Source organism: Anoplolepis gracilipes, chromosome 8, assembly GCF_047496725.1.
Source record: "Anoplolepis gracilipes chromosome 8, ASM4749672v1, whole genome shotgun sequence".
In the NCBI taxonomy this organism is placed as follows: domain Eukaryota; kingdom Metazoa; phylum Arthropoda; class Insecta; order Hymenoptera; family Formicidae; genus Anoplolepis; species Anoplolepis gracilipes.
In genome coordinates this window covers 4,722,283-4,749,754 of record NC_132977.1, presented here as the reverse complement: position 1 = coordinate 4,749,754, position 27,472 = coordinate 4,722,283, and the positions used below count along the sequence as shown (strand labels likewise).

Here is a 27,472-nt window from a genome sequence, read left to right as displayed (position 1 = left end):
TTTTACTACTTTTTCCCATACGCGACGAGCATAGAAATTACGACAAACACGATGGACGATCGAGAGGCAAAATGACGCGGAATCAAGTGTCGGTTCGCCGGCGAAATTCGATCTCCTCGATTAATCAAATCGCGGAGAAGCTCAACGAAACGACCGTTTCGTCAGAAAATCAATCCGATTTTATTAAGGGAACACGCGCGAAAACTAACGTTCGATCGGCCGAATTCTCTGCGCGAATATTACACCTTTGCACGCTCGCGTGTTCACGAATTTAGAGGCCCAATTTTATACAGTCGATGGAGTTCGATGGAGTTTAAATGAACGCTCTATCGCGTTCCCATTCGAGAACGTTTCGTTTTCGTTTACACCCGTCACATACATCGAAGGATCATCGTGGGGCGCTCAGTCGATCGGAAAGCCATCCCCGTCACGTAGTTTGATCGTGAGTCACGTGCGACGAGAGAGTTCAATCGGTGACTTTAACACGGTTCCCTTCGGCTAAAAGACCGAACGATATCGAGTCGAAGATTCCAGGAACCCATTTACGATTCAACAAACGGTTACGAAGCATCGCGTTATCGTCGAGCTGTCGTTAAAAATGCCGCATCATAGTGCGTTATAACATTATTCTTCGACAATCTTTCTTCGGTGAAAATGTGCGAAAGAAAAATTATTGAATATTTATTATATTCCGACGTGTACGGCACAGGCCATGGAATTATTGTGCAGAATCCTATCAGATGCAGACTGAATTGGAATGGACATTTTAATGTACCCTTATGCGCGGATTCTGGCCGTTTTACAACCCTTACACAAGTCGTTAATGCGTCACTGCGTTCTGCCAATAAGGTTACCGCTTTTCGCCGGGGAAAATATAAATAGAAATGTCATAAATCTTAGAAAATAGTATTTTATATGGTTCGTGTCCGCGGCGCTCGATTATTATTTTATTGGCTATTAAACTCGTAAAGTATCGTTGCATCAAAAATGTACAAATGAGAAAAATTTCGTCTACTTTTATATTTATAAATTGAACTGTTTCGAGAGATATATAAATAATTCATATTTCCCTTCCTTTGTAAATGTTTTATTCAAAGTATTAAAAAAAAGTACACACGATTTGAAAAGACAGATATAATAAAGAGAATTTATTCCAAAAGTTAAGTAAGTTGCAAAATAATTAAGAATTTATACGGATTATCAGTATATTCAAATATGGATTAACACATTTCTGACAAAGCCATAATTGTTATTGCGTAATCCGCGCGATAATGGCGAATGATAGAGAAGATAAGGGAGTCGTTGTAGAGAAGGCGTGTTTCAATATCAGCCGCCATCGAGACACGACGGGTTCACGTTTTATCAAACGGAACTATAAAATTTCATTTCTCTTGATTGTTTTCGTTTGTAATAAAATTCCCTTAAATTTTTCAAGTATTATCACGTTAAAACTCTTTATTCTCCGATGCAATCTTTTTAATATATTTAATTAATTTTTGTAATCGATCCATTGCACTTTTATTGCAAATATTAATTTAATTGCTAATAACTTTTATAATCTGTAATTAAATTTTTTATAAACAGTAATTAAATTTAATCTAAAAATATATTACCCGATAAGGAAACGGTTATTGCATTAGTCAAGAAAAATATCGCGATTATCATATTTACTCGAGAAATGTTAAATCCATTTTTGAATTGCGCTTACATATAAATTTATGGGATAATATTTCGAAAATACAAACATCATTGCCACTCGCGCCGCTGATGTTCGATCTATCGCTATAAATATATACAGCTCCATAAACATCTTTTTATGACTCTTGGCGGCGAAAACGAGCCGTCTGAAGCACCACTCGTTTCGACAAACCATTTTAAGGGTTGCTCTGCATTTCAGATTCAAGAACCAGATACTTTGCGATCTGCACTTTGCTGACGTGGCGCTGATGGAGTGCTCGGACTTCATGCAGCAGTTGCGCAGCTTCAAACCACAAAGTTTAGGCTGCGCAGTTGCCAGAAGAAAGTCCTCGACCACCCTGATCTTCCCGTTGCCACCTCAGGCGTGTTCCGGTAAGTACTTTTGTCCTCGTCGTCAAGCTCGCTCATTTATTTTTCCTCCTCCGTCGCACCACATTTTCGCAAACCGAGGCCGATGCAGCGGACGCCCTCGACTTCTGCAGGAGTGCATATGCATGAGACGGAGCTACAGGTGGTTTCGCCCGTCTTGGATTACGCGCGATTATACGTGCAAAGTTATCTCGCGACGCCGGATTCGTAATACGGATGTAAAAGTCTTACGAGCGAGACCATACTCGTGTCAGAAAAACGTGCAATAAAGGGAAGAAAATGTAATAATAATTGCCGCATTTTCTTCAATTTATCTTTAGTTTCAGCGGCAACTGTAAAAGCGAATTAGATTGCGCGATCGTTGGAATAATTTTCGTGTAAATTTCTATTGTCGAGGTTACAGCATTTAGTTTTTAACTTTTAAGAAATTATTCTTCCTCCCTTCGCATTGCGAGTTAAAACATCTCTCTCTCTCTCTCTCTCTCTCTCAAGAGAGAGAGAGAGAGAATTGAGCAAACTTTAACCATCTCGTGGAGTGAATTCAAAATTCGATTTTTCGGCGAGATATAAACGGCAATTATGCGCGGATAAAGGGTTCTGGTAATTAGGTCGATTTGCAGCGACGGAGGAGAAGAAGAGGAAAGCACCGCGGGCGGCTCACTCTAAGTTCGAATACCAAGCCCTGTTTGCAAACAGCTTGGTGTTCTACCTTACAGTGAATCGACTGCGGTATCGTCGACAGCCGCGCGTCGGGAAAAGGAGCAGCGGACAGGAAGACGAAGATTGATAAAGCGAAATGGCAGCGAGGGGGCGAGGATGAAGAAGAAGAAACATATTACCGGTGATACGTGCTTAAGTGGATGTGAGTCGGACGAGTTGTGGAAGGAAAAGCACTTGGAGATTCTCCGCCTCTGGGCTTTATCTAACCTCGGTCGATTCGCCCTCGAGGCGCTATTTTGTCGGATCGGATTCTTCTCTTAATGATTTTCATTTCAAAGTGCTAGTCCTCGGCTATTATTTGCTCCAACTTCCTTGCGCTTTCTATCTCTCTCACACTTTCCATTTATCTATTTACTTATCTATTTATTTATCCATCTTCATCTCGCTTTGTTCCTCTAATTTCTAAACCAATTCTTTCACTTGGGGGGGATAATTCGACCGGTCCTTTTGGTATATCCGGAAAACAAAGACACTATCGAACGCTATCGCCCCTTCAATTTTCCCCGTCGCCAGGAAAAGCGTTAGTCAGGCGGCTTTAATTAACGTTAATCTTGCTTTGAGAGAAATTGCCCGATCAACGTCCGCGCTCAACATGATGAAAACGTTGAGCATTATTACATTTACGTACAACGTGTACTGCGACAATGTAATAACTCTTACACTGTGATATTACTACTCAATGATTACATATTTGGCCATTTCTCGTTTAATATCCGATATTTTTAATCTTTCAAAGGAACGCGATCAAAACTATTCACCGAACTTGCAAGAGCCAAAAGCTGCTTATTATTATCTGTATATATATTTCAGTCAAGTATTCATCTCAAAGCGTCACTCTAATTAATTCTAAAGACTTCCTTCATTGTTTGTTCATCCCTACTTACCTATATTAATCCGTAATAAGTTGACAAATTAAAAATAGATGCGAGTTGAGAATAAATTTTCTCGTAGATGAATTCTGTCAAGAGTTTCCGCACAACCTGATACCAACCCCCGGCTATTGGATCGAATGTTCGCGGCAGCAAATCACATCGGACACGATCTGGGACGAAAGTGAAAGCGATCGCGAGGCTACCGATCCTGAGCAGACGGAGGAGCAGACGGTGGAGGAGCGTTCGTCGATGCTAAAGCGACAAGACAACAGTTTTTGCTTGTTCGAGGAAAACGAGGTCGATACGGACGATGTACCGCGAAAGAAAACCACCATCGAGGAACAATGGGAGAAGAATCAGGGCTTCGAGCTTACTTCGGTCGAACAAGAAACCTACGAGAAATACTTCTACGGCTCGGAACATTGGAACTATTTCACAAACGACGAGGATTTGGGACCGGTGATACTCAGTATAAAGCAGGAAACTCTCAATGGTCGGGATCAGTTCAGGATTCTGGTCAGAGCCATCAGTTACACGGTCCACGGCCTTATCCCCGCCAGTTGCGTATTTGCCGATCGGTAATTTTCAGATAAAACCATTTTTCATTTAGGTGTATGTACATACATATATTGCAATTAACATAAACATTTTTATCATCAAGAAATATAATTTTCGTATTAATGTAATTAATAATGGAACATGTGTTATTGATTATTCTGTACGAGAAATTTATTCTGACAATTGAAAATATTTATCTAACGAGTCGCGAATGTTATTAATCAAACGTATGTTAAGAAAACTAATATTCTTTTTGCGATAATAGACGAAAGACACGACATTTGTTTTACAGATATAATCGAGAAGAAGTGGTACGTAGCCTCGGCAAGGAAGTAAACATCAATCCGCCGCTGACCTTGGGACAATTGCCAGATACACCCGAAGAACTTCTCAAGCTCGATCAAGTTTTTATCAAGTCTGAGCTGAAGGTGGGAGTAATATATGTTCAGGAAAATCAGTACAGCGAAGAGGAGATACTCGATAACAACGACAACTCGCTGCTCTTCGAGGAATTTCTGCAAATTCTCGGGGACAAAATCAGGTTAAAGGGTTTTGACAAGTACAAAGGCGGTCTCGATACCGTACACGACTTGACGGGCCTATATTCTGTCTACACCAATTGGAGGGGTATCGAGATAATGTTTCACGTGTCCACCTTATTGCCTTACGAGAAACACGATCCTCAAAAAGTGAGTTGTAAATTTTTGCTACCAATCTTATTTTTATTAAATTTTTTATTCAACAATTTTAGATGAAAATTTTACGCGATAAAATATATCAGAAATTTAATCAAAGGTCTTTTCTTCTTGCACACGCAGCTTCAAAGAAAAAGACACATTGGCAACGATATAGTGTGCGTCGTATTTTTGGAAGCCGACAACACGAGTTTCAGTCCAGCTTGCATCAAGTCGCATTTTTTGCACACATTTATCTTGGTGCGAGTGAGTCCACGGATAAAGCGGAAAATCACGAGATACGAAGTGTCTGTGGTTACAAGAGACGAAGTTGGGGCCTATAAACCGTATCTATGGGAGCAAAGCGTCTTCGAAAAAGGTGCGGGAAAATTACATTTTTATTGAGAAAACTAAATGAGAACATGAAATTAAAAAAAGTTAATTTTATTCTTGAAAGTCTTAATATATTAAATTTGCAAAAGTTATTACAGAGTTCTCTTTATAAATTAGCAGATATTATTTTATTTAACAATTTAATCATCGACATTAATTGAATATGAAATAATAATTATACAATTTGCTTAATATGATGTAATTTTCATTATCTGTATGATTTTGACAAAAAAAAGCACATTAATTTGATATTGTGAATTTCTCTATACAGACATTCTCCTATCCTATAATTATGATGAGTTTTTAATTGTCAGTGACAATTATGTGTGTGTTAAGTTTTTAATCGTGGAAAATAATATAGCAATGTGAATAATAAAATTATATTGACTAGCTACTTTAGAATTATATCAGCTTAGAAAATTTTTCTTATGTTGAACTTATCTATCGAATTTCGGGTGCAACAGGTCCGATGTTCCGAGAGTGGATGTTAACGAAAATCGTGAATGGTGAAAGAGCGAGTTATTCCGCACCGAAATTTGCGAGGATGCAGGAACGAACAAGAAGCCAAATGTTGGAGGATATTGTAGCAAATCTCGCTAATCACGCAGAAACCGGCCAAATTCCGAAGCCATACAGGTGAGATAACAACATAATGCACTCACAAAATATGCAAAAATTTGTGTAAATACAAACAATCATACAAATGTATAATAATTATCTGAAAATATATGACACTATTATGTATTTCTTATACGTATATTCTCTATTTAAAATTAATGTATTTTATATTTTATATCTCAATGACACATTCTTTCGTTATAATATTTTCTGTATAATTTATGACGCATACCAACCGTCTTTAATATTGATATTGAATTTAATAATTATTTTAATTTTATTCTTCTATGTAAATTCTTATATTCTTAAATTAGTTGTAAATTATTAAATTATTTTCCGACTTATAAGTTTTTATTACACACTCGATTAATGGGATTAAATTCTTAGACGACTATTAATTCTTAGACGAGGATCTTGGCGACCGATTGGACACATGAGACCGTCTTCGCCATTATTGGATTCAGTACGAGATCAGTTTGAGGATTATGATCAACTCGCAAAGGATTTTACCAGGGTGTTCCTTAATAATTCAGCGAACGTGACGCTAAACGCTAGTCTATTTGACGTGTCTTTCCTCGTGCCAGGACAACAAAAGCAAAAAGTTAGATTCATCGGCGTTAGGGCGATTCTAGCAGTAAGAAGCAGGTAACAAAGTATACGGAAATATAATTAATATACAAAATGAAATTAATATTATATAAATTTAAATAGTTGTGGCCTTTCTTTCTCGATTTTTTATATTTAATGCAGGAAGATGTTTTTCAATAATTTGTTGATCATTAATTTATTAATTTTTCCAAATAAAATAAATATGTTACAAATAGTTCAATGCTTTACAGATAAATAAATTTGAAATAGTCAACAGAAATTATCAAATTGATAAATAAATACGTATTATAAAACCGGTTGATTAGAAATATAAAAGACCTATTTGCTAAACAAAGGAGCGTTAAAAAATTAGTTGAGCATAGAAAATTTAATTCAATTTGAACACTCATGTTGAATATTGATGTAGAAATTTATCCATAAATATTTATTCTTTGCAGAGTATTCCAAGAAATGTTATACGGAATTCAAGCGGGCTTCGGAAGCCCCCAAGTCCCGGTTGCTGAGTTGCTGGCGAGGCCGGCACCGACATTGCTTAGCCCGCAGAAACCAAAGAGTTCGAACTTTCTTCAAGTTCCGGACATGGAGAGTCCAAGGTACGTTTTAATAATTAAGATTGTCATTGTTATTTCGAGATATTTATCTGTTAGTCTTTTGAATACAATTTGAAATCGTTAATATCGAGTCCGCTTAAGGCGGAATGCACGAAAACTGTGGTAAGCTTCGCAATTAAATTTGTCAAACAAATTGAAAATAATGCAATAAATGAATCCGCAAAACACATGATTGCAAAACTGATTGATTGGCGACTTGAGGGCATTCGTTCAGGACATTGAGTATGAATTTCTTAGAGTGCTCGATCGAAGACCCTGAATTATCCGACATCTTATGCGAGATATTAATTGGATATCTCTAATGAGAATAAAATTGGGAATTTCCCGTTTCCGACGGGTGAGATTAATGCCTGCGATTTTCAGTGTCTCGAATGTTTCTTTTATATTTATATATATATTATCAGATCATAAATATATGTATCTTTTCACGGCACATCCATGTCTCCTATCCTCACGGCACCGCATGATTATCTCGTGTACAACTACTTTTTTGTTTATATATATATATATATATATATATATATATATATATATATATATATATATATATTATGTATATATATCTATCTTATTTACCGTATATATATAATGCAAGAGAAAGTTATATATATATATAAATTTAATGGAATCATGTATATCATGTATTGAATTCTATGTGGCATGCTCTTCTCTGAGAGGCACTTGCAGTACTTTGCCGAATGATGTGACTCGTGGCAAACTTGTCTCGCTTCGATCGCTAAAAAAGACAATTACGTTATAAATAACAAAATTCTACGAATAAAGTTTGCCATTTTGCTCGCCGATATTATTCTGAGACGTGTTATACATTTTTTTTTTTTTTTATATATATAATCTATCTTTTTTTAATATATTCTTTTATACTTCTATGTTTTTGTCTTAATATTGAAATCACCAAATATGCTTCCTTCCGTTTACTTCAATTGCGATATTATTGTCAATAATTTTATATTACCGCAGTTTATTGTCGTTCTTGTTTTCTATATTCTAAATTTCATGTAATAATTGTACAACTCTATATTAATAATTTGGCAAAACGCTCGTATCGCTGTTATGGATTCGATAATGCGCACAAATTGTTTCGATTCTTCGCACGTTGACAGATATAAATTGTTAATTCCGAGAGAAAGCTTTCGTTGTTGTGTCGTTTTTATTTCGTAAAATTTTATATATTCGATATTCCTCTCTTCCAACTATATATACATATATATATCACCAGATCCCTTCCATTCATTCTGGATTCATCCCGTTTCTGTACGAAACATCCGTAAATTCCGTCTCCATACCTTGAGGTGCCGCTCCGCGGTTTCTGTGAGATACTGGTTCTGATGTGTTTAGGCCCAAAAGTGTCCCTTCGTCACCGATGGTAAAACGGGCCTTCTCACGATTGGGTACGATCACGGCGGGATGGGGCAGGAGTATTAGAAAACACGGTAGTGGCAACACTCTGCAGAGCGAGGATCGAAAGCGATGGGCCAGTTCGCAAGATTGCAGTAGTACGTGTCACAGTTTTTAATAGAAAACCGAGTTTGTCTTATATATCATGTAGTTTTTAATTTTACGTTCAAATATCATGCATAATTAAATAAAAGAGAGAGAGAGAGAGAGAGAGAGAGAGAGAGAGAGAGAGAGAGAGAGAGAGAGAGAGAGAGAGAGAGAGCATATAGCCAATAATACGTACATATAGGAATAATGAAATGATAATTTTTCTTAATGTTTAATAACCGCCTGTGATGAGAGAGAAAGAAAGAAAAAGATAATATGTTCATATAATAAGTCTTCATTTGATAATAGAGTAGATGGATGAATTGAAAATAAAATAAATATCATTACAGATAAAGAAGTGAAAGATAAAGACAAGGCAGCCCAATCATTAGCAGTACCAAGGCTCAGCGTTTGCGCCGACGCGCAAAAAGTAGATAGAGCGAAATTAGCACAGACCGAGGTGAGTAGAACGTCAGACACGTATCTCGATATTAAGAAAGAAATAAAGGTATTACTGTATAAATTTCAATTTCCAGAACAATGCGTAATCGATATTGCAATTAAGAGAGAATAGACAATTATAATATTTTACATTTTATAAGATTAAAATGTTTTTATTCTCTTTGTTAATTTACATCTATATTTATTTTTTTTTTAAATAACAATAGCATCTTATGCTGTCAGAAAGAACAATTTTTTCGACATCGCGAAAAAACACAGTTTATACAAATATTGAATGAAAATTATATAATGTGTTGTTTATGTTTTCTAGATGATGATACAAAAAATAATTAGTGAAATGTGTGTAATTTTTAATAATTTTAACCTTTAGAGGACGGGAAGCCAATATTTTTGGCTTTGAACTATTTTCACTTTAAATATTTTACATAAGGATCTTTTTGGTACATTGTAATTCAAATTCAAATTTTATTTAAAAACTTAAATTTTTACAGGTTACATCTGTTGATGATATACTCATATATGTTTTAGTGAATATATATTTTTTGGCTATTTTTCTCATTCGAAACTAAGATAAAAGATGAAACTCTATGATAATTAGAATTTTATAGTGGTATAATTTTCTGTGGAATTTTTCTATTTTTGTTACCGTACCGGACGGGAAGCCAGAATATGTTGGCTCTATAAGGGTCGCTTATTTTTCATAGTACAACACTATAATAAAGATATAAAAATTCTTACTTGAAATTATAAAACTTTACGAAACAATATGCCCGCCCTCTCTAAAGGTTAATTATAATAATAAAACTCAATATTTGTAATAAACATTATAAATTGATTGAGATTCTTTCGAGATGAGGTACATACACATTAATTATTATAGTCATATAGTTTTAATCTGATCAGTAAAAAATATATTTTCAGTTTGATATCATCGAATTCGATCCGGAGACTTTCCGAATTTTACTGGATTATTTGCATACCGGATCCTGTCCGCTGACGTGTAGCAACATACCGGGTCTGATATGCGCCGCGGAACATTACGATCTACCGGAATTACTTCAGGCCTGCTTCCACCACGCTAAGCAGTTCCTCAGAATCGAGATCGTCTGCGTGATGTTATGCGCCCTCGAAAATTATTACTGGCGATACACATCCGCTTCGGAATTGGTCAATATGATCCTCGCGTTCGTCGAGACGAGGGCTTATCAGCTCTTCCAGAACCCGGACTTCCTTACTCTAAGCGAATCGATGGTACAAATGATCATGTGCCGTAGCCTCGAAGTGGTGGAGATTAAAAAGTTCGAGGCAATGTTGAGTTGGGCGAAGCATAGAATCAAAACTAAATCGACTAAACTGGATGCCAAAGTAGAGTTCAAGTGTATCATGGAAAGGCTCAGCAGGGATCTCAAATTATATAGGATAACACCCCACGAATTAATCAGGGTACGTATTGAAAAGATATATTATAGGTGCAAATAAATATCAGCTAAAAATATAAACAATATTATAGAATAATAAAGAAAAGATAACTAAGTTATCTAAATGATTAGATGAAAATGGTATCTACATCGTATGCGATTAACAGAGAATAACTAATGTATAATAAAATTAATTATTAAAAAGTATTTTTCATTAATCCAGATCGTTTTGCCGTCGAAAGCCATAAGGAATGAACGTATCCTGGAGACTCTCATGTTTCAAGCAAATTCAGGTATATACAGAAATGTCGACAGTTATTTGGAGGCATACCAGAGGAAAGTGCAGAATCAAGAGAGTTTCGACTGCGGACTATGAAAACACGAAAAACCTAGTAAGCATAATGTGTACCTGAAAATACGTTTCGACGATTGATCGACATTTTCCGAAAAAGAAAGTCTTATTTCGTAATGTTTTGCCGCGCCCATGTCCTGTCATCGCGGACATTGTGCGAGAATAACCGAGCTTCTCGTGTAAGCAGTGATTTGTAATTAGATCATCCGGCCACGGCCACGAAATTCGATACGCAGGAATCGATAATTACACTGCAGGGCCTGACAAGTGTTTTGATAGATTGCTCCGAAACCGTATAAGGTCGCTGCCGAACCTCTCAACGAACAATGAGTTTAGACAGTCTCGACTCGAACCCGCGCAAACTTTATTCCATAATTCTTGCGTGATAATTCAATCACGTCTGATGGTGTTTCAAGCTGTATACTTTGTTCGCGACATCAAGGTAAAATCATCTATTAAGGAGATATTAGTTTTATATCTTATATTGATGAAGATACGATATTTGCGAGGAACATTTCTGAAAAGTTTCTTTAAAAAATTTGTCTGAATTTAAAAGTTTCTTCGAAAAAGAGACTTTCCCTCATTCGACATATATCACGATCGGACTTGTGAAATGTTGGCCTACGTTGGTGAAAATATAAATAAATGATCAACGCGTTCTTGGGCATAATTATTTTTCAAGTAACGCATTTTATATACATTAAGAATCTCCGTAAACTTTGCTTCCAAATTCTCAAATAAAAAATAAATTATTTTAAAACGATAATTGCTTTATAATGCTTCCACGATAAACATTTTCTAATCTCTGAATTAGTTGAATTTTGAAACTTCCATTCTGGAGTAAATATAATGAAAGTGTTAATGAAATTCTATTATTCTAACTATGATATATTAGAATTATTAGAAATTATATGCATCTCACTACTTATTTTTTCTATCATCTTTCAAAAAAACACATTTTATAATTTTAATTCAATATTTATTGTATAAACTGTTGCGATCTCGAAGAATTGTTGTTTGCGATAGTATAAAATGCTCTTCCAAGTCTTGCAGGACAAGAAATACCTAGTATTGATGAATGAGCTGAGGAACGAAGTAAGACACACAATTAAGGTGTGATCGACGTTTCATATTAAAGTTTTGTGAGTAGGCGTCATCAATCTCTTAGAGATGTGGAATTTGCTGATATTAATATAACTCTAGTGCGCGATCGATAAAGGTAAATACGAAGCGCATTGATTGCAAGTGAGGTGCAGATTCAATGAAATCTGGAGTCAGTTAACAATAAAAAGTAATTACTTAAAAAATATATATACGTTCTAATAGTGCAAATGGACGATGGAGAAGATAAATCTGACTAGTGATACTCGTCATGTGACATCTATTTTATTTTTTTATTTTTTTTTTTTTTTACATTGTTAAAAAGAATGAAAGCAGCGAATCATAAACGAATCATAACGTCGTCGTGTCGAGTTCTAAATGCAATGTTAACGGTCGAAAGAGAAATTTATTTGGACTGTCATCGATCAAATAGATTTTTGATTGAACGCATCCATGCGTATCGTATCGGCGGCACTTAATAAATTGCCGACACATGACAATCTGTATCATAAAAGAAAGCCCTACTTACTTGATATAACACGTAAAACAGATTTACTTAATTATGTAAGCTTAAAGAGATATATAAATATAAATATATATATATATATATATATATATATATATATATATATACATATATATATATATATATACATACCTATCGGTAAGAATAAAACGCTAAACGATGAGTAACAACAATAATGATAAAAATAATGATAACGCAGTAATAATATAGTAACGATAAACAAGCGAATCGATGTTGAATGTGGGGAAAAACAAAAAAAAAAAACATATATATTCAAAATCTGTTCTGTTTTCTATATCGTAGATTTTATATCTTCAAATACTCTAAGGCAGAGATTCTAAAATCCACAGGGGGCAGGCTGAAGAAAGAATTTTTCGCGCGATAGCGCGCGCGGGGGCCTCTTCTTCATTTAGCAAGATCCGTCTCGAAAGACACTCGCCTCGACTGTACCCGCGAAATTTTTTATTACACAATCGTAGACTATCGATCTTGCCGTTTTACGAAGAGACGAGACATATCGATAATTTTTTTTTTTTTTTCCGCCGAGCGAACAGAGTTCCAAAAGAGTGGGTTTCGCTCGAGTTTGGTCAACGTGATTTCGACGAATTTTGCGTATCTCAAATAAGAGATCTCGACTAGCCTGGCGCCAGTAATGTTTCAGTAACGACTGCATATATATCAAAAAGATAGGCAAAAAGAGAAAGAATGAGAGGAAAAAAACGCGCGATTGATACGCAGATCGAGAATTGCGCGTACTTGTCGCCTCTTTTTCTCTGGAGGATTGCTTTCAAAACTGCTTCCCTCGACAATTCCAGGGAAGAAAATATTTTTACATGATCTCGATTGGGCGCCCGCAATAATGACGTAATGTTTTCGAGCGCCGATCCCCCGCTGTATATTGTGTTATTATATACGTAACAAGTAATATTACGATGTAACGTGTATAAAGGTAAAAGGCCGTTAATCCTCAACTACTACGATGGTAGGTATTCAAATCTGTTCCCAGTGCACACGTTCGTATGTGTTGTATGTTATATATAAAAATAATGTGATTCACATTTACATATATGCGATTGAATATTTTTGATTATTTCAATTCCTGGATTTTGAGAGAGGGTTATTTTTGTAACTTGGACTACATTATCAGAAATCTATTAAATATTTATAAGTACATACTATTAATATTTTAATATTATCTGGTAGTGTTGTATTTTAATAACATTTAATTGCAGAATGTATTTAATGGATTACGTTTTATCGTGAATATGCATGAAACTGGATGTAAATATATCAATAACGATAAAAGATTGCACTTTAATTAAATTATTGGGATCAAAATTGATCTCGCCGTGATGTAATGATTTTATCTAAAATATAATCATAGAAGTTGAGGATTAAAATCGGTCTCCTCCCGTCAATGCGGAGGTCGCCAAACTGTTAAGTGTCTTATTGTTCAGGCAAGCGACTAGACGGAAGTAGAATTTCGAAGTATCTCCGTTCGACGCAAAAGTCATTTATCATTATATTTAGTACAAGTGTGATTATTAATTATATCTTACAGCAATTTAATTAGTAGTTATGTCAAAGATTAAATGATTAATTATTATAATGTAAATTTTCACAAAAGTAAGCTTAATTTTCACGAAATATATATAATCTTCTCATTTTATCCACTATATATCATTACATATATCATTACATATGGAATAATTTCTATCAATTTATTATATTAGAAGGTACAATCTAATGTATTATGTATAATCCTATGATTGAGATAAAACGAACGATAAATATCACAATAAAAAAACGAATTGTGGAATGAGCGAAACTCGATATTCTACTTCGTCAGTATGTAATCGTAGATGTTTAGTGTGTGATCGAAGTGTATTCGATTGGTCATATTTTATTTACGACGGTTCTCTCCCAGTTTAAATGGAGACGTCGTAAGCTCATTTATTCATCGCGCGTTATATTTATCGGAATGAAACTCGGCGCAGGTTCACTCAAAGATTGCTGATAAAATTTCTGTAGTTGTATAGTACATAATGTCAGTTATGTAATTGCATATAATATAAGCTCGACGTCTAATCAAACACAAATATCAAATTAACGTACATAAACATATAATCCCGCGAACATTCATCTACTAAATGTGTACGTTTGTGCATAAAAAATTATATATTCACGGTTATCTAAAACATGATATATTTGTGAAATCGATATATTATTTCGATGACAGCTGAAATTTTATAGATATGTAAAAATGGTTTCGTAAAGTACAATTTTATGTATTTACAAAGATCATTGCAAATTACATTTTCCCGCTTCTCCCTCTTCCTCACCTCCTTCACTCTCTCTCTCTCTCTCTCTCTCTTTTCTTTCTGTCTGTCTCTCTTTCATCGAAATTATATCGATGTCAATAATCTGTTTGAGATGTGAAAAAATTGAAACCTGCGCTGAGTTTCCCCAAAAGGATACCATGAATCAGTACAAACTCACGTCTGTCGTGTATAGCTCTTCCTCCTCTCACGCTGCGACATGAATATACTAATGTACAAAATAACACTTTTTTTACTCGATGAGACAGTTCAGGCGTTGCTCGATCAAAACGTAGAAGAAAAAAAAAAGAGGGGGAGACACATTGTGTCCGAGACATGACACAATCTCCGCTCTCGAGAGAACACCTAAAAAAATCGAAAAAAAATGTCATCGAACGCCATTCTGTCCAGCTATTGCCGCCTATTGTTCACACAACTGTATATGCATTCATAATATATAAATAAATATATAAAGAAGTTACTTCGCAAGAGGGGGGAGGGAGAATAGGAGGCAAGATGAAAAAAAGATATATATACGTATACACATTGTATATTACAAAAATGTGAACACACGCGCACATATGGCATACATGTGCACATGTAACAGGACGAGAGAGTGAAAGGAAGAGAGAAAGATAACTTAATGCGACGAATTGAAACTATATGTGACGAGATATTGTACGCCACGTGAGCGGATTTCGGCGAGTAAGTAGAATAAGAATAATTTTAGGCGTACATTGAGAATATGGGTTTCCGATCTGGAAAAAGATTAAGAGAAACTGTGTTAATAAGAGCAGTTTTTTTACGGATTTAAGAAGAATAATTTTACCATCATTTAAAACTTTTACGAAAATAATCCATTAGTGAATAAAATGTCACGAAGAATTAAAACTAAGAGCTTATATATATATATATATATATATAAGCTCTTAGTTTTAATTCTTATATATATATATATATATATATATATATATATATATATATATATATATATATATTAATACTTTTGATATTATAAATTTTGATTGTATAATATTCTATTATATTCTATGATAAGATACTTTTGGGACTATTCTCCTAATTATAACTTTCATCAAAATTAAAATTTATTATAGTTATTATCAAATGATTGTGTTAAAAAAACTATACTGTATTGAATTGTTGACATATAATTTATATACATATTATAATTTATTGGATATGTTAATCAAGTGATTATAGAGAGTCTGTATTTTCTTCTGAACTTACGGTGATGATATGCAAAGATGAATATGCAATTTCATTACCCGAGGCTCGATGTACGTCTGAATAAAAATAATCTTGCAATTGATGGCGAGCTGCGTTCCGTGCGATTTACGAGGGTTGTGCGTAATTTTAAGCGCTTTTCAAATTCTCTGGTATGCGTCTGGTTATTCGTATGATAGTCTATAAATGCGTTGTTGCGATATCGTGTACGTGTCGTCATTCTTATCTTGTTAAATATTCGCTGTCCTCGACATTATATCGCTGCCATTGAATTTTCATCGTCTCGTTGTTGTTGTTGTTGTCGTTATTGTTAAGAGGGAAAAAGGTATTGTCCACTCATTGCACGCATGTTGCGAAACAAACACAGCGGCAAGAAGTCGCGACTATACTTTTTTCTGAATTTGTCAATTTATATTTTGAAAATCACATAATATAGATAAATTATAAATTTTTTAATTTCAAACTCTTATATAATATTATGAATTCCAGAGAGTACTCTGATTTTTGAAGGATATTTTAACGATAATTGATGAAAAGTAATAGGGAAAAATCTCATCTAAAAATTTATATTAAATATTAAATTAAATTAAATTTAAAAAAATCTTGTTTATAGATAAAAAAAAAATTTGAATTACTTGTTAATGTGATTAATATAAGAAAAAGTCATGATTCTCGATTTTCTGGATTTCATACATTTCTTTAAATATGAAAGTATTGAGTGATTTATATCAGTTTGTAATCAGTCGAATGAATTATTGTCTACATGTTTCGGAATGTGTGTGTGTGTGCTTCGCAATAAATCGTGAGGTGTACGCATTATACTCGATTGATAATTTGTTATCCTGATATATCATACTCGCATTGTTGTGTACATGAATTCAAATTAATAATAGTGTGTATGTGATGGACAGAATATATATCAATGGATTTACGATATCAAAAAAGCGTTTCCAGTTTCATGCGATCATATCGGTATATATATATAAATATATGAGATCACACACACATTGTGACCTGACAATTATGAAAAGTGCGTGCACACACGAGTTTCTTCCTTCTCGCTTGTCGTCGTATTCACGTGATGAATCTTTTAGGAACTCGCCGTGTCACGCTTGCGTGGTAACGAATACAAAAAGACAGATAAAATTATGAACAAAGATTTATTGTATATGAAGCTACTGTGATGTTACTGTTGAATATAAAAAAATATATCTATATATCTATATACATACATATATACACATAAACACATAAAAGATGCTGTATTTAAAAAGTCGTGTCTAAAGAGTGTTTTCTTTTATCTTCTCGCTCACCGAAACAAAGTCTGTCGCGAATCTGTATGTGTGAGTGAAAGTGAAATTGTAATTTATATTCATACGAGCAAACTATTTTTTAAAGACGATAACGTGACTGATCTATTATGTAATATAGGCAATAAAAATGTATTGTGCTAGAATTCTCTATACGTAAATCCTATCATATTAGTATATAATAGAATGTAGAGAGAGATACCCGTAAAATAACTCTTTTTCTTCTTTTTATTTGCTATATATTACAGAAAAAGCAAAACACAAATTTCTGTCTTATAAAGTCTTTTTATTACTACTATTACGATTATGAAAAAATCGATAACATCTTAAAATTTTCTAGCTCTTGCAAACCTTTGTATTTTTATTATTCATAAGTGATAATTGAGATTAATTTTTCAAGCAATTAACGTTTTAATCGAGGAAAATGAATTATGAAAAAAATTGACGCAGTTAGTCGTAAAATTATTGTTTGCTATTATATTAATCCAAAAATTTGTTTTACTAATAAAGTATTAATTATAAAAATTTGTTTGATCAATAAAGTTATAAAAATAATTAAAGTTTTGCGTGTATAAATTAAAAAAAAAATAATTTAACTCAGTTAACTGGAAAAGTAGAAGTATAAATTTTTCACAGTATAAATTATCTTACTTTTCTAATTGACTGAATTAAGTTAATTTGAACATTTATTACATGAATTACATAAAACTTTAATTAATTTTATTGACTTTATTAGTTAAAATCAAATTTATTGATTAAAACAAAAATTTTTGTAATTAATACACTAATCAATGTAAATAATTTATGACTAATCACATAATTTTTTTTTACTAATCTCGCTTTTTCTTTCTGCATATTATCCTACTACATATATCCTTATAAAAATTTTATATGTAAACACTCGGCATATTTTTTATGAGAAATTTTTCCTATTAAAAAATATGACAAAGATTCATAGATATATTAAAATCATATATTACATTCAGTATAAGATATTCTAGTTAAAATAAAAATAAGAATAAATTAAGAAGCTAAAATTTACTTTATATTGGTAACTAAATATAATTCTGTTTTTTGTTACAAAGCAAAAACATGATCAGGGATCATCTACATCAAGAGCGACTCCTCATCCACTTTGTAATATATAAGTATCAATTATAAGCTAAAAATTTAATATTTGATTATATTGCAATAAAGTCACAAATGAAAAATAAATCCTGGACGGCATTTAATAATATATATGTATAATTATATTCGGAATTTAGTAAATTATTTACATTTCTCAATTAATTACATTTCACAATCAATAATAATGGTAAGCTAAAAGTTATTCTTGAAATAAGATTGCTTGCATGTACTTTGTGAATACACAGTATGTATACACTTTTAACAAATACTTATTTTTATAATACTTGTTTTATAGTATTCGTTATTATTTAAATTATTTTAATTATATCGCAAAGAAATGTACAATATATCATAACATCTATGAAAAGGTGTGTACATATTTACATACACGCAATAGATATGATGCATATGGTAAGATGAATAGGTATGATGTCTACATTTTGTCTTTGTATACTAAAAGTTGAATTATAAACAGCAGTCTGAGTATTGAGCCTATACAATCCTTCCCTATAAAATTTGAATACGTTTGAGCTATTGAGAAATTGTAAGTATGTTATAAAATCACATTTATATACAATACTACACAGGATTGATAGATTTTCTATACAAGTCGACCGTCACATAGCAACAACGTTTTTGCATACGTTTAAAAAGATTCTAATCACCATATTAAAACATTGCATTTGGCTCTAAAGTACATGTCGTTACAGTAAATATTTTGTGAGGTGAAATACTCGTGCCGTATGATCTTAACTCTCTACAACCGAAAATTTACGTACGTCGACATACCTCTAGATAGCATCGCAATAAGCGTACACAATGCCAAATACAGTCTTATTAAAACGCTAGACCATTTGAGGTCAATGATTAATAAATATATATATATATATATATATATATATATATATATATTACGATTGATGGATATACAAAAGTTGTGTATGTATATACATATGCATACACACACACACACACACACACATACGCGCGCGCGCGCGTGTGTATAATTTATGTATATTCATCAATCGCAATTATTTCTAGAATTTTAAAAAATAATTTTAAAACAAATTAACATCACTTAACTCATTTTATTGTCAATTCAGGATTTTTTTCACCATTTAGCTCTAACACTCCAGTCTTTTGGTGTCCAATGTAGACATTTAGGATCTATTCTAATCTGTCTTTTTTCCATTGCAGCTGAATGTTGTTCAATAATATCCCTGCAAATAAACATACCTCAGGATGAAGATTTCATCAAATTAGATAAATTGTAGCTAATCTCCTTTCATCTTGGTAATAAATTACCTATTTAATGTCACAATATATTGTCCCTTGTAGTAATTAATGAGATTCAGATTTTGCAAAGTCGATATCACGTCCTCCTTTTTAATCGATGTAATCTCGGAGATTTCGTTTATTGTTATCTGTGGTTTCTCATTCTCTACCACAGGCTTTATATTTAACAGGATGTCGAGTATTGTGTGCGCCCAGTAACTTCGATACGAAAGCAAACCTAAATCGGACAGTGGCTTTTCCGGAGAGCCCGTCTTTCCTTCAAATTTCGATAGCTCATAGGAAAATTCTATCAAGAGCTTGCCGTAACCTCTTCTCTGGTATGGTGGCAGTGTTAGAATACACGCTACATTGTGATCTTCTGTCGATCCCTTCTCCTTGGAAAAATAGCCAACTATATGAAATCCTCTGCTGTCAAATTCTGTCATTACGTAGAACAAAAAGGGATCTGTATCGTAGTAGAGAGTTTTGTGATCCAAGAATAGCTTTGCTAGTAAACAAAGGTTTTGTGCATAGTTTTTATTCTTACGACCGTCAATCTCGAAAAATGATATAGATCCTTTCCTATATATCTCATTTCCAGGTGGATGACGTAGATTACATTTGACTAAATGTCTCTCCAAGCATTTTCGATTCTTTCTGTATTTCAGGCAGAACTCGCAGATATATATACAATTTAAATTCACCATCTCCTGTGGATATGGGCTAAAATACCAAGGTTTTATTCTATGACGACCTAATTCAATTAATTCTACGTTTTTCATTCTCGTGACTACATCATCATTCTGATGCGCTACTAGAGAGCCAGTAGGTCTGGGCCCTGGCGTAGCGGTTTGTGGTGGAGGACCATCCTGAGAATCTTCATTTTCTAGAAATGTCGCCTTTCTTTTTCTAGACATTTTCTTTTGTAGCGCAGCTTGTAGCACGGCATTACCATTGACTGGTTCATTGCTAACACTACAGGGACTAGGAGGTCTACTAACAGCTTGTTTTTTTGGCGTTGCTGCGCCAGTTCCTGGTGTTGTTCCTTCACGACGAGGATATTGGACTTTTCTAGTGTCCAAAGAAGCCTCCATAACCCATTCATCCAATCGTTTGTTGACTAAAAAAAACACAATTATGACAATAATATTACTTGAGATTTTTATACTCAAATGCTAAATTCTTTACTTACAATCCACATAGTGTACATAATAACATTTGACACCTTGTACATCTTTGACACTGATGATTTCGGCAAGAGCTATAGATAGAGGTTAAGTTATATTAATATTAAAATGATATATATATATTTTAAATAGTATTATATATTTTAAAAATAATATAAACATAAATAAAAAAAATTGCTATTTTGTATATTGCAACATTTATTACAAACAAATTGTATTATCTAAATACAATAAAATTCTTAAACTTAAAAGTTATATATAAAATTAAACTTATAAGAAATATATATATAAACAAAGATCATTACCATAGAAAATAATACAAATCAATACACATAATTACATAATATTTTCAAAATCTTCATATTTTTTATAATCTACTTATATTTTTTACAATCTATTAATCTACATTCTTTTACAATTAATCTTTTGCAATAAAACTTTCTATTTATATAATAACTTTGTCCTGCAATTTGATGATAGTTTATAACATTAATCGTCAAGATATAAGTTCAATCTTTCAAAAGTTAGTCAAATAAAAAAGAAAAATCGATTTTTTTATAGTGAAACATTCCTTAGAGCATTAATGAAACAATATGTGTGTTATTTATTTACTTACGCCAATCATTCGTAGTAATCATTCTAACTGGTAAACGACAACCCTCGACCAGTGAATTCTAAAAAAAAGGTTAGAATATCATTACATTTACATATTTGTGGTTTGCATGTTTTTCCAGATAATAATAAATAATCCGCCAACATTTTCGCATTCAATGTATTACACCACTTACCACTGAATCGCATATTGTTTCGTGTTCGTCGTGTTCCTCGATCATTTCAATCAAAAATTCAACAAATTAATTGCCAAAGGAAATTTTGTTTTGAAGCTCTCGCCACAGACGACGTACTTATTAAAGATTGACAACCCTCGAGAGCAAACCGTAAACCGAGACTATAGTACAACTAGTATGGGCACTCTCTGTCGGCATTTTTAAAGTCACTAGATTATATCTAGGTCTGCTCTCTTTAGCGTGTCTTTTGTCTCTTTTCCTCTTATGGGCGCTACCTATGAATCTTTAGTATTAGGTATGAACGTAGATCTTCGTATGGTCGATAATGAAACAATTTCTCAGCGCGCTATCTATAATTTTTCTCATGGTGTAAGATTATACCAGCTGATACCAAAAATTATCAGAGAGAAGATTACAAAGTCAAGTTGAGTCAAGTTACACAGAAAAGAAAAGGAGTACACAATTGACATTTGAAAAATTTAATTGACACACAGGATATTATTTTTAAACCGCAACAATGCACGACGCTTATGAGGAAACGTCTATATTAAATATTACTGTGCAAATCGAGTCTATGGCAGCTTATGGTGAGTAATATAATTCTTATTATTAATATAATTAACTTATATACAAGAAATTATTCTCAGTAGTATTCATTATTTATTGTGTTGTTTATTTCAGACGATAACTTATTAATAGGCACAAGAGAGGGTCATCTTCTTATGTACAATGTTCCATCAGTGTTTGACGACAGTCACAAGCTAGAATTACTACGTCATAGCAAGAACTTTAACAAAAAACGGATCAATCAGATAGATGTTGTGCCAGAGTATAATTTATTAATCATCTTGACAGGTATAATTAAGATAATACTGGGTTTTTTTATTTTAAATTAATTTATATAGACAATGTAATTTAATGATGTATTTTTATTTTATATTGATTTAACTATGGAAAATTACAGATAATATTGTGTGCACTCACGATTTGAATTCACCAAACTTTCAACAAATATATCAGTTACCAAAAACTCGTGGTGCTACTTTATTCACTTTGGATGTTCAATCAACTCAGAGTTTGACAGGGAAAAAAAATACTGTAGTGCGCTTATGTGTTGCTGTCAAACGGAAATTACAGTTATATTACTGGAAAGGAAAGAAATTTGAAGAATTTAATGATTTTGAGTTAACTGTGCCAGATATACCCCGTCAATTATCATGGTAAAATACATATTAAAAAAAGTTATTAAAAAACCTTAATATAATAACTTTTTCTGATCAACTTAATATCAATTATTAAGGTGTGGTGAAACATTGATACTAGGATTTCGAGGATTATCTTATACCATTTTCGATTTAAATGGTAAAGCTAAAGAACTCTTTCCCACTGGTAAATCTCCAGAACCAAGTATTACAAAATTATCAGACAGTTCTTTTGTATTGGGAAAAGATTTTCAATCATTTGTTATGGATACAAAAGGAGAGTTGGTTCAGCACAGTCCTATAAAATGGTCGGATGCACCTAGTGCAATAGGTATAGTGTAAACTTTATTTTTTAATTTCATTAATCTTTTTATTTCTTTAAATTGCGATTGACCAGATTTTTATAATTGTTTTCAGCATGGGATGATCCTTACTTATTAGGTATTGTGCATGAGAGATTAGAGGTGTATACATTAGAAGGATGTCTACATATTCAGACAATAAAAGATTTAAATAAAGCTCGACTTATATATCGATGTAAACAAGGAAAAGTCTTTGTGGCATCTATCAGTCAGATTTGGTGTATCAAGGCAATAGATGTTACTTTACAGATTAGGACATTACTGGAACAAAATCAATTTCAATTGGCATTACAATTAACTGTACGTTAATTATACATGTATATCATATAAATTAGAATAATGTTATAAGTTTTTTTTAATATAAATTATATAATCTTATTATGATTTATAATTTATATTATCTCTATATTAAATCTTATTATAATTTATTATAATATTTTAAAATATAATATTAATTGTATAATTTCATATACATATAATTTTTTTTCTCAGAACTTGTCAGACATAACAGATGAAGAGAAAGTTAGACAGACGTATAAAATACAAACATTATATGCTCATTATTTGTTTTACAATAAGCGATTCCAAGATGCAATGGATTTGTTTTTAAAATTGGGGACTGATCCATATGAGGTAATCAGGTTATTTCCAGATTTAGCACCATCAACCAATACTCATGAACCTAGTGAACCAACACCCAGCTTGCCAAAATTGCAAGACCATGAGTTGGAAAAAGGCTTACGTGCATTAATAGTTTTTCTAACTGAAGTTAGACATAAACTAATGGCAAAAGATAAAGAGCTTAAAGAAAAAGATGGATTAAATAGCGAAAAGAATCTAACTGCAGTAGCTACGGAACAGCTTTTGAAGATCATTGATACTACTCTTTTAAAATGTTACTTACAGGTAAAAGAAAAACAGACAAAAAAGAAGACAAAAAATTGCATATGAAATAAATTCTCATAAAAGTTATTCACAAAATAAATATTAAATGAATTTTATTTTAGACTACTGATGCTTTGGTGGCACCTTTACTTAGACTGAATCACTGTCACTTAGCAGAAGCTGAGAAAACTTTGTTAATGCATCAAAAATATCCAGAACTCATTATATTGTATCAAACTAAAGGGCAACATAAGAAAGCGCTGGAACTTTTGGAGAAGCATGCAAAAGAAAATGATTCTAGTCTGAAAGGCACTGAGAGGACTATACAATATTTACAGCATCTTGGCAAGGATCATATGGATTTAATTTTGAAATTTGCTGGATGGGTTTTAACAGAGGATCCAGAACAAGGCCTCAGAATATTTATGGAAGATATTCAGGTACATATATTTGTTCTTTTTATTTCAAAACTTTTTATTAATGTATTCTGTTAATTTACAGGAAGTAGAACAATTACCTAGACCAAAGATATTAGATTACCTTTTGCGTTCCCATAAAGACTTAGTAATACAATACCTAGAGCACGTGGTACATCTTTGGGAAGATACTAATCCATTATTTCATAATGTTTTGATACATCAATATAAAGAGAAATGTCTAAGTTCTATGAATGCTAATGCAACACCAGCAGAGAAAGAAGCCTCTCAACACATACGACAAAAATTGCAACAATTCTTGGAGAAATCGACACATTATACTCCTGAGACAATATTGGTGCATTTTCCATTTGACTGTTTGTTTGAGGAACGTGCAATTATACTTGGACGACTTGGTCGTCATCAACAAGCTATATCGATATATATTAGTCTTTTAAATGATATACCACGTGCAATACAATATTGCCAAAATGTGTATACAAGATATCAAAGTGAGTAACTCAGAAATTTTATATATTAAGTAAAAAAATCTAATTACTAATTGGAAATTATTTCAAGATCAAGATTTTATGGAAAAACAAACGGATAATGCTGACGAAGTATACGTTTTACTAATTCAGCAGTTGTTGAAACCAGATAACGAAGGAGTTTTAATGGCTGGTATAAATATTGATATATAAATAATATTTTAATTTATATGTCTATTTAACTTTCTAAATAATTCATATATAATTATAATTATAATTTTAATTATGTTATATTTTTTTCTCTGACAAGGTTGTAATCCTGAAATCCAAAGAACGGCACAACCAGACTTAGAAATGGCCCTTCAATTATTAGAGGAACATGCCTCAAAAATAAATCCTATGAAAGCTCTGAAAGTTTTACCTGATTCTGTACCTATCGGTAGAATAAAACATTTCTTGGAAGTTAGTTTACAAAATAATTTAAATGCGAGGCGAAGAACACAGGTTCTAAAAGGACTGCTTTACGCAGAACATTTACAAGTGCAAGAACAACGAATGCATTACGAGTCACAGAGCGTCCTCATGACAGAATTTAATATATGTCCAGTTTGTAAAAAACGTTTTGGCAACCAAAGGTTTGTATATAAATATATATATATATATGTACATTTTATAATTCAAACTTATAAAACCTATCGGATCATATTTGATATAAATTATATTTATATGATACTAATTAATTCTGTTTTTTTCAGTGCTTTTGCTAGGTATCCTAATGGTGATATAGTGCATTATTCTTGTCAAGATCGCAAAGCATAAAAAAGTAGAGTTGCACATTATATAATTAAAATTATATATCATCTCTAAGATTGTATATATTAAATGTACATTTTTTTAAACGGATTTCATACATATGAAAAATTTATATATATATATTATATAATTATATAATATAATTATAATTAATATATAAAACGCAGAGAGATTATCTTACTATAAAAGCCTACTTATTATTATTAAGGCTATTTCTCATAAGAATCTCTCAATCTTTGTAATCTTTTTTTCTTTGCACTTTTTATGTTGCATACTATAAGATAATTGTAAAAACAAATATAAAAAATATAAAAATGAAATGTTTTATTTGTTCATGCATTTGTATTGTAAGTCGCTTTGAAAAAAAAAAAGTAGTTATAAAATAAAATTTTAAGAACGTGCAGTATCTCTTCTATGAGTTGTTATTAAGTACTTTATATAGCTGCATTACGTTATTCTTTTTGTGCGAAATAAAATAAGTATAATACAAAATAGTGTATCTATAAAGAAATTAAATCTACTGATGCTGAAACTATGTGATTGGCTACATGATCGCGCGCGTGATATTCGAAATTGAAACTTTCGAAATCGGAACGTGGTCCTTTTGCACAAGTGTCGCGCAGTTTTTTCACACACAATGTGCGATAACGATAAGCTTAATATGCATGCGTATGCATCTGTATTATAACAAAAAAAACTTATACGATTAATACGGAGGATAGGGCGTGCCCGCGGTCCAGAATACAAGTAAACAGGATGATGTCATAAGCGACGTCTTGTATTCCTACGCCTGAAAGATAAAGCGAGTACAGTACTGATGAAAATTCTACGATCGTTGAAAGAGTGATTAATTATATGTTATCTCTTTTGATTCAAGGTAATTCATATTTTATTCATATTTTATTTACATATGCTATACGCAAAAATTAATATTCATACAATAACAAGATTATAGATTCTTTTTATCTCAAAATTTGCAAAGTACAAAATTTAAATTATCTTTTTTACGAAGTATTTTCCCCGAAAAAAAAAAAGATATTGATCGTTCGACTTTTTTTCTACAAGAATATACATTCTTATATAATATATAATACATATATAATATAATAATTTTTGTCCGAATGAATATTATATCCGATAATTAATTTTAGCACCGACACATGCATGACCCAACTAAATTATGACAGATAACAATCTTTTCGTAACCGCGATTTGAGAGGCTGTATCAGGAAATATTTATTTGTCCGTTTATATATATTGCTATCCGAAGAAAAAAGCTCTCTCTCTCTCTCTCTCTCTCTCTCTCTCTCTCTCTCTCCCCCCCCTTTCTCTTCATTTCTCACAATCGAATCATTTGTCCGAAATTTACGAAACTATATTTTAAATTCACGTATTTTAATCATAATAATTTAGGCTGAGATACGATCCGTATAAGCGTCGATTTCCGTATCACACAACGCGAGCTATACCGATATCATGTGCGTTTCGAAAAATGGATTATTTCGGAGGAAAATCAAATTTGCTGGCCAGAGGCAGAGAGGCAAAACTGTCGCTCCCGCCGCGCATTCTCT

At 32.5% G+C, this 27,472-nt stretch overlaps 3 protein-coding genes across 12 annotated transcripts in view; 2 read left to right on the top strand and 1 right to left on the bottom strand.

The window, feature by feature from the left end:
* Rsh (Rap GTPase activating protein radish) overlaps positions 1-18,580 on the top strand; it is a 136,726-nt gene extending 118,146 nt beyond the window's left edge. For 7 of the 10 annotated variants that reach the window (XM_072897824.1, XM_072897823.1, XM_072897821.1 and 4 more), the window contains 11 exons: positions 1,898-2,070; positions 3,739-4,237; positions 4,510-4,906; positions 5,036-5,270; positions 5,749-5,920; positions 6,290-6,547; positions 6,949-7,104; positions 8,479-8,636; positions 8,976-9,085; positions 10,009-10,530; positions 10,729-15,613. In XM_072897824.1, coding sequence (XP_072753925.1) covers positions 1,898-2,070; positions 3,739-4,237; positions 4,510-4,906; positions 5,036-5,270; positions 5,749-5,920; positions 6,290-6,547; positions 6,949-7,104; positions 8,479-8,636; positions 8,976-9,085; positions 10,009-10,530; positions 10,729-10,881 — 2,833 coding nt within the window. In that variant the 3' untranslated portion in view covers positions 10,882-15,613. Of the gene's footprint in view, positions 1-1,897; positions 2,071-3,738; positions 4,238-4,509; positions 4,907-5,035; positions 5,271-5,748; positions 5,921-6,289; positions 6,548-6,948; positions 7,105-8,478; positions 8,637-8,975; positions 9,086-10,008; positions 10,531-10,728; positions 15,614-18,442 lie in introns of those variants that run through there. The other 3 variants (XM_072897816.1, XM_072897818.1, XM_072897819.1) reach the window with 3 other exon arrangements.
* Positions 18,198-21,878, bottom strand: Tip60 (Histone acetyltransferase Tip60). Its single transcript, XM_072897835.1, has 5 exons — positions 21,736-21,878; positions 21,564-21,621; positions 20,953-21,021; positions 19,791-20,880; positions 18,198-19,705 (listed from the first exon to the last, which is right to left on the bottom strand). Exons 1-5 carry the CDS (start codon positions 21,778-21,780, stop codon positions 19,597-19,599), a joined length of 1,371 nt encoding a protein of 456 aa, XP_072753936.1. The 5' UTR covers positions 21,781-21,878; the 3' UTR covers positions 18,198-19,596.
* Positions 21,879-22,054: 176 nt separating this feature from the next.
* Positions 22,055-25,987, top strand: Vps39 (vacuolar protein sorting 39). The gene is made up of 11 exons (XM_072898117.1): positions 22,055-22,322; positions 22,417-22,590; positions 22,700-22,955; positions 23,036-23,268; positions 23,355-23,599; positions 23,792-24,205; positions 24,307-24,624; positions 24,686-25,112; positions 25,180-25,281; positions 25,399-25,723; positions 25,844-25,987. The coding sequence occupies exons 1-11, from the start codon at positions 22,253-22,255 to the stop codon at positions 25,905-25,907; spliced, it is 2,628 nt and encodes an 875-aa protein (XP_072754218.1). The 5' UTR covers positions 22,055-22,252; the 3' UTR covers positions 25,908-25,987.
* The last annotated feature ends 1,485 nt before the right edge of the window (positions 25,988-27,472 follow it).